Below are 8,348 nucleotides of genomic sequence, written 5' to 3'. Positions count from 1 at the left end.
CAACAAGAGCAACAAGAACAACAAGAACAACAAGAACAACAAGAACAACACAAACAACACGAACAACACGAACAACAAGAACAACAAGAACAACAAGAGCAACAAGAACAACAAGAACAACAAGAACAACAAGAACAACAAGAACAACAAGAACAACAAGAACAACAAGAACAACAAGAACAACAAGAACAACAAGAACAACAAAAACAACAAGAACAACAAGAACAACAAGAACAACAAGAACAACAAGAACAACAAGAACAACAAGAACAACAAAAACAACAAGAACAACAAGAACGTAATTCGATTAGTTTTTGTTTTTGTAGCAAGAACAACAAGAATAACAAGAATAGCAAGAACAACAAGAACAACAAGAACAACAAGAACAACAAGAACAACAAGAACAACAAGAACAACAAGAACAACAAGAACAACAAGAACAACAAGAACAACAAGAACAACAAGAACAACAAGAACAACAAAAACAACAAGAACAACAAAAACAACAAAACCAACAAGAACAACAAGAACGACAAGAACAACAAGAACAACAAGAACAACAAGAACAACAAGAACAACAAGAACAACAAGAACAACAAGAACAACAAGAACAATAAGAACAACACAAACAACACGAACAACACGAACAACAAGAACGACAAGAACAACAAGAACAACAAGAACAATAAGAACAACACAAACAACAAGAACAACAAGAACAACAAGAACAACAAGAACAACAAGAACAACAAGAACAACAAGAACAACAAGAACAACAAGAACAACAAGAACAACAAGAACAACAAGAACAACAAGAACAACAAGAACAACAAGAACAACAAGAACAACAAGAACAACAAGAACAACAAGAACAACAAGAACAACAAGAACAACAAGAACAACAAGAACAACAAGAACAACAAGAACAACAAGAACAACAAGAACAACAAGAACAACAAGAACAACAAGAACAACAAGAACAACAAGAACAACAAGAACAACAAGAACAACAAAAACAACAAGAACAACAAGAACGTAATTCGATTATCCGAAGACCCATAATCGGATAATCGAACTTTGAATAATCAAACTTTGGATATCCGAGGCATAGAAAAACCGAATCTGGGCTGTATTGTTACTTTGTTATCACATGCTGTAATGTAAACAAACTTTTACATGGAAATTCCACATCCGTACGCACAATCAATCAATTACATCTACGCGATTATCAAAAACAACAACATGCGTTAATCTCACAAGTTGTCCTTCGCACCAGTCCACTCCGTAATCTCGTCAAGTTCAGTGTCTAGCTCGCGCAGTTAACCCTGACAAGATGACCAACTTCGCAATACTTCCCTTGCAGCTTCTCCTTCCCGTCATCGCCGCTGCCCTCCAACCAAAAGCCACCGACCTTCTCTTCCGCTGCGGCCAACGTCCGGCCAACTCGATCGGAGTGATCACCGCAGGGCAGTCCACCTGGCCAGGGCAATTTCCGTGGCACGCCGCTCTGTACCGACGCCAGCTGCTCGGCAGTGAGTATATCTGCGGAGGATTCCTGGTGAGTGACCGCGTTGTCGTAACGGCTGCTCACTGCGTAACGGCTCCGAATGGGTACCAGATGGTTCCGGAAGCGCTGTTGGTGAGGTTGGGGGTTCATGAGCTGTTGGCGATGTCGAGGGATGGACAGGAACATCGCGTTGAGAGGGTTTATCGACACGAGGAGTATGAGGGTAGTTCGTATCGGCACGACGTGGCGGTTCTGATGCTGCAGACTGTGGTGGAGTTCACCAGGTTTGTTCAGCCGGTTTGTTTGTGGAACGTGGGGGAGTTTGGGACGGGGCTTGACCTGGTTGGAACTGTTTCTGGTTGGGGACTGACGGAGTATGACGTGTTGGCGAACTCGCTGAAGTCCGCGAGGCTACCCATGGTCAGCTATTTGGATTGTTTGGAGAAGGATAGGGACGTGTTTGCGCCGGTTTTGTTTGATGGGATGTTCTGTGCGGGACTTGACAATGGTAAAGATGCGGTAAGCGGTTTAAGGTTAGAGACTAAACGAGGTTATTTTGGACAGGAACCAACGTCTGCAACGGTGACAGTGGAGGAGCATTCGTAGTGAACATAAATGGAACGTGGATCGCACGAGGAATCATTTCATTCACCGGATTAAGGGAGTCTACCGTAACGTTGTGCAATCCCAAAAGCTACGCCGGATTCGTCAACTTGCCCAGATACGTGGAATGGATTGAAAAAGTTGCTAATGCAAACCGTTTTGTACCAATTGAATCTTCCACAGACAACGGAAACGTCACGAAGAATGATTATCCCTCTTCCGAGTCCTTCTCAGCGACACAAAGCATCAACACAAAAAGTATTGAATTAATCATCTGCCATCCGATTATTCGCCAGTATCAATGAAAGATTTCTAATTTTTCATCCTCTTCCCCAACCCCGCAGAATGTGCCCAGTATCGGAACGGTTCCGGCGGTACGGGCCAGGATTTGTCCTATCTGGCGTTCGTTGCGAGGGAGACTCCATTCATGCGTGTGATTGATTGTTTCGCCGTATTGATAAGTGAGCACTTTCTAATCTCAACGGCAGACTGTCGTCTTGCCAGTCGTCGTCACTCGGCTCGGAATTTCTCCACCGAAATGAACCGCTCAGGTGTGTCCGGGGATTCTCTGTGGGTGATATATGGATATCGGCGTACACCCAAACGAAACGTTCTCCGACAAAAATAAAGTTCTTCATAACAAACTTTAAAACTTTAAAACTTTAAAACTTTAAAACTTTAAAACTTTAAAACTTTAAAACTTTAAAACCTTAAAACTTTAAAACTTTAAAACTTTAAAACTTTAAAACTTTAAAACTTTAAAACTTTAAAACTTTAAAACTTTAAAACTTTAAAACTTTAAAACTTAAAAAAAAACTTTAAAACTTTAAAACTTTAAAACTTTAAAACTTTAAAACTTTAAAACTTTAAAACTTTAAAACTTTAAAACTTTAAAACTTTAAAACTTTAAAACTTTAAAACTTTAAAACTTTAAAACTTTAAAACTTTAAAACTTTAAAACTTTAAAACTTTAAAACTTTAAAACTTTAAAACTTTAAAACTTTAAAACTTTAAAACTTTAAAACTTTAAAACTTTAAAACTTTAAAACTTTAAAACTTTAAAACTTTAAAACTTTAAAACTTTAAAACTTTAAAACTTTAAAACTTTAAAACTTTAAAACTTTAAAACTTTAAAACTTTAAAACTTTAAACTTTAAAACTTTAAAACTTTAAAACTTTAAAACTTTAAAACTTTAAAACTTTAAAACTTTAAAACTTTAAAACTTTAAAACTTTAAAACTTTAAAACTTTAAAACTTTAAAACTTTAAAACTTTAAACTTTAAAACTTTAAAACTTTAAAACTTTAAAACTTTAAAACTTTAAAACTTTAAAACTTTAAAACTTTAAAACTTTAAAACTTTAAAACTTTAAAACTTTAAAACTTTAAAACTTTTAAAACTTTAAAACTTTAAAACTTTAAAACTTTAAACTTTAAAACTTTAAAACTTTAAAACTTTTAAAACTTTAAAACTTTAAAACTTTAAAACTTTAAAACTTTAAAACTTTAAAACTTTAAAACTTTAAAACTTTAAAACTTTAAAACTTTAAAACTTTAAAACTTTAAAACTTTAAAACTTTAAAACTTTAAAACTTTAAAACTTTAAAACTTTAAAACTTTAAAACTTTAAAACTTTAAAACTTTAAAACTTTAAAACTTTAAAACTTTAAAACTTTAAAACTTTAAAACTTTAAAACTTTAAAACTTTAAAACTTTAAAACTTTAAAACTTTAAAACTTTAAAACTTTAAAACTTTAAAACTTTAAAACTTTAAAACTTTAAAACTTTAAAACTTTAAAACTTTAAAAAAACTTTAAAACTTTAAAACTTTAAAACTTTAAAACTTTAAAACTTTAAAACTTTAAAACTTTAAAACTTTAAAACTTTAAAACTTTAAAACTTTAAAACTTTAAAACTTTAAAACTTTAAAACTTTAAAACTTTAAAACTTTAAAACTTTAAAATTTTGAAACTTCAGAACATTAACTATAATTGTTTAATTCTATTCTCATTTTTTTCAACAAACTTAAGGCTCGTTACAATATACTAGGGTAATTCTTTATCAACTCACTCGAAATCGGGAAAAGTTGCCCCGACCCCTTTTCGATTAACGTGAAACTTTGCCCTAAAGGACTTTTGTCCCTGATCACGAATCCAAGGTTCGTTTTTTTGTATCTCGTATCTCATATGTAAAATTAAACGGCTGATTGGATGGCGTACTTGAAATTCCAAAAAATGTATTTCTCATAGAAAAAAATACAAAACAAAAGTTTTAAAAACTCTGCCATTTTCCGTTATTCAACTGTAAAATTGTTGAAACATATAATTTTAATAGAAATTTTAATGTACTTTTCGAATCTACGTTAACCCAGAAGCGTATTTTTTTCATCTAGAACAAAAATTTTCGTTGTAAAATTTCGTGTTTTTTCTAACATTGCAGGGTTCTTTTTTAAAGTGCAATAATGTTCTACTCACTTCAACTTTTTTTTTTTTTTTAATTGTCTGCTCTACAACTTTGTAGAACATTGTTACGCTATGAAAAATAACCCTGCAAAGTTAGAAGAAAAAAACAATATTTTAAAATGAAAAAAATCGTTCTGAATAAAAAAATAACCCTTCTGGGTTAATGAAGATTTGAAAAGTTCATTAAATTTCTCTAAAATTGACATGATCCAAAAAAAAATACAGTTGAAAAAAATACCAGGGTTTTTAAAACTTTATTTTTGATGAAAATTTCGTATTTTTGGAATTTCGAGTACGCCATCAAATCGGCTGTTCAATTTTACATAAAAGCCCCATTGACACAAAATTTCCATCTCATCAACTTTGCAGGCTGCAAATTATTGAAAAAAAACACCTCTTTTTTGACATGTTAAAACATGAAAGGGGTCGTACCGCCCCTCCGTCACGAGATATCAAAAAAACGGACCTCGGATTCGTGATCAGTAGGGTGCCCAGAATATGGGACTTTTTCTCAAAACCTCGCTCCACAAGCTGAATATTGTTCCTTGAGCTATTTTAGGACTGTGGGACAAATATGAGCAAAATCGGTCAACATTTACCCATTGATACTCGAAGGTGAAGTTTGTATGGGGAAAATCGAAAAAATGTATGAAAAAACCCAATTTTCTTACGGTTTGGTCTGCACGTTGCGCTACTTTCACCAAAATATTCCCAAAAGTGAGATTCTTATTGGAAATTTAATGCTCTACAACTTTTTAGAACATACCAAAGCTGTAAAACTCGATCCTGAACAGTTATTAGCGATTTAAAAAAGTCATTTTTGTATGAAAAACATTTTTTTCACCAACTTAAAATACCCAAAAAACCGTTTTCCGCTTGTGGAGCAGGGGGTCATTTTTTCTGGGCACCCTAGTGATCAGGGAAAAAAGTTGCCCCTTAGGACATAGTTCCACGCAAATCGAAGAGATATTGGAGCAACTGCTGTGTGAGTTGGTGGAGAATGACTCACTAACAAATCGACGTCGTCGTGCTATCTTGTCGCACCTACCATGTCGACGTTCTGAGATAAACGCGTTTTAATGTTTGACCTTGAATAATATTTAAACAATAACAAACACGTTTTGTTTGGTTGACCATTCTGTGAATTGTCTTGACGTTTGGTTGAGTTTGGTTGCTGGAGTCCCGAGTTATAATTACAAATGTTTACGGTAACGGGGCTTGTACTTGTGTCGAACGCGTTCTGACCGGAAATCCCTTTGGCCAGTTGTCGCACTTACATCAATTTTCAGGCTGTGTCAAGATAGCACGACAAGATTGAAACTACTTTCATATGTAAAGTGACAAAAGTGCACGGAGTTTTTTCGGATTTCGTTGAATACGAAATAAATATCTCAGGATTGAAATCGAATTTTGGGGATCTGTGAAGGTCAATAGGTGAGGCATTGTGAGCTGCACAAAATGGCGTTCTTAACTTAATTTGGCCCAAAATGCATGTACGACTAGTTAGCACGACGGCGACGAAATACTCAATAACTTCGTCACCGAATGTCACAGCTCCTTCGTTTGGGTGTACCCGGCCGCTGTCAGCCGGGAACATAATAAATCGAATTTATTTCCTCCCCCAATTCCTTCCGCAGAAGCCTGCCCAGAGCAATTCGTTATTATCGAAACGGAAGGTCGTACGCTCCGGTACGGGATTCGGAATTTTCATCAACATCCCAAGTTCATCGCCAGCCCGACCGAAAACAACCTCGCACTAATTGAGCTGGAAAGAAACGTATCGTATGGCAATCCGCATGTGTAGCTACCACTTTTTATCGATTTTATGTTTCTTCTTTTGCTTTCCAGAATCCCTAGCCAGCAGCTTGTGTGCCTGTGGAGCCGGGAGGAGCTCGATTTTCGCTTCGCTTCGCTTCGCTAGGAGACGGTGATTTTAGCGGATTGCAGACTGGATTTTCGCCATGTGATGTGATGATTGTCTAAGTCAAGTTGCCTAGGAATCGATAATTGGGAATAGAACCAATTCCACCTGAACTAGATTCTCACCACCATGGCAGCCGTCCATTGCCGGCCGCTCCCATCTCCACCGCGCACCAGGGACAAGGAAAGGGGATTTGGAAGACGGGAAGTGTTGATGCTCCACTTTTTTAAGAGTATTAAGGGAAAATCTCCACGGTATCCTCAAGTAAGTTTCGCTTGGAGTTGGACGGTTTTTTTTTGGGAAGGTGAGTGGTCTGAGGAGCCACCCTAGGCGAGTGGTAACGACCGTTTGCATTGTTGTTCGAATTCTTCATGTGTTCTCATTTCTAATGGGAAAGCTTTCAATTCTTCTCATCTCTTATTGGATGAATTCTATCAGTCGCCCAGGCTATTTATAGCGAGGTATTTTTAGATTCAATTTCAACTGCGCTTGCAATCTTGCATGCAATCTTGTTTGAGTTCTGATGTTCAACTTGCATTCAATTTTGATTCTTTGTCCGATTCTTGGATTCAACTATACCAGTCTAATTCCTCCTCAAGCTACCAATGGCTCCACGGTTAAGTGGAAAGCATTTTTGCTTGCCAATCCTAAGGACAGGGGATCGAACCCCGCCGTGAGCTTTTTCATGATTTTCCATTAATTCCAAATTTTAATGAGACCAGAACTTTCTCGTTGGGAGCAGATGGGTATCGAACCCAGAACCATTCGCTTATAAAGCGAACATCGTAACCATTCAGCCACGACCGCTCCTTGTGGAGCCGGGAGGAGCTCGATTTGGCGAAAATCATTCTCTACTCGGCGGTGGACGTGGCAAAACAGCCAACGCCGCCGTCGCCACTAATGGAGTCGGTGAATTGTTTTGATCAACTGCTGGCCCCGTCTATTATGGTTCCCGCGGACGGATTCCTCCACTTGGCCGGGCTGGTTGTGAACAGCACGTGTGCCAGGATTCGGTTCATAAAGCTGTACAAGTTCATCCCGTGGATCGAGGGCATTGTTTGGAAGGATGACGATTGATAAAATATCTTCATTGCTGAGATTTGTTTGATTGTTGGTTGTGAAATTAAAGTTCATCAGAAAGTTTCAATAAAATTTCAATACATAATCATTTTTATTGAGTATTTGTTCAACGGATATCTCCCCATTATTGGGCCATACAAATTTCTGCATATTTATACGACCCAGTCTCACCCCATCATGACCATCAGTATGTCCTGCACTTCTCTACACTGGACCGCACACCTTAAAACATATTCCTCCAGCTTCCCCACTTTATGACTTTATTACTGTCGCGCCGGTACAAAGCGATAAATGAGTATGAATAATAATGACGCCTGGACTGGCATTTTACAACATGCTTGCTCAGCACCACCGCCGCAACCACAGTCCAGTGTCATCCCGGGAAGCGTCCTGGAGTAGAACAGTACGGCAATTTGCATTACAACTGTAAACAGTTAAAAAGAATAAAAAGTTGACTTAAAAATGGTATTCTCATTCATAAAATTTTGTGTTATTTCAAAATAAAATTTTTGACGTTTTACAAAAAACACAACTTTTCTCAACCTTGGAAAAAGTTCTTCCAAACACATTTTTTAACAGTTTAGTTACGATGGTTTTGATAAAGTGCATACCATACATCGCTAGTGGAACGATATCGTGGTGGAGGTGGAGGAGTCTAGAGAAAAATTACCAGCATAAGCTTATTGGCCTTCTTCTTCCAGATAGTTACACGTGCACCTCTATCTCCATATTCTGCCGTAAAGAATTCTCCAAGTTGTTGTGTTCGTGCTTTCTTG

The 8,348-nt window shown here is 36.7% G+C and overlaps 1 protein-coding gene across 1 annotated transcript; it reads left to right on the top strand.

Annotated features, from left to right (window-relative positions):
* Window positions 1-1,333: 1,333 nt before the first annotated feature.
* On the top strand, window positions 1,334-7,569 carry LOC6050512 (ovochymase-2). The gene is made up of 6 exons (XM_038250858.1): window positions 1,334-2,015; window positions 2,072-2,368; window positions 2,455-2,616; window positions 6,209-6,353; window positions 6,420-6,446; window positions 7,290-7,569. The coding sequence occupies exons 1-6, from the start codon at window positions 1,334-1,336 to the stop codon at window positions 7,567-7,569; spliced, it is 1,593 nt and encodes a 530-aa protein (XP_038106786.1).
* Window positions 7,570-8,348: the final 779 nt, after the last annotated feature.

Source organism: Culex quinquefasciatus, chromosome 2 (assembly GCF_015732765.1).
Source record: "Culex quinquefasciatus strain JHB chromosome 2, VPISU_Cqui_1.0_pri_paternal, whole genome shotgun sequence".
In the NCBI taxonomy this organism is placed as follows: domain Eukaryota; kingdom Metazoa; phylum Arthropoda; class Insecta; order Diptera; family Culicidae; genus Culex; species Culex quinquefasciatus.
The sequence above is the reverse complement of the archived record's forward strand: the minus strand, read 5'-3'. Positions and strand labels throughout refer to the sequence as shown.

Bases quoted from the DNA above. Each gene is read 5' to 3' on its own strand.
- LOC6050512 (XM_038250858.1), top strand. From the start codon at position 1,334: ATGACCAACTTCGCAATACTTCCCTTGCAGCTTCTCCTTCCCGTCATC. The intron at 2,369-2,454 runs GTATTGAATTAA...CCAACCCCGCAG, and splicing joins ACAAAGCATCAACACAAAAA to AATGTGCCCAGTATCGGAAC. The intron at 6,447-7,289 runs GTGGAGCCGGGA...GTAACCATTCAG, and splicing joins AGCCAGCAGCTTGTGTGCCT to CCACGACCGCTCCTTGTGGA.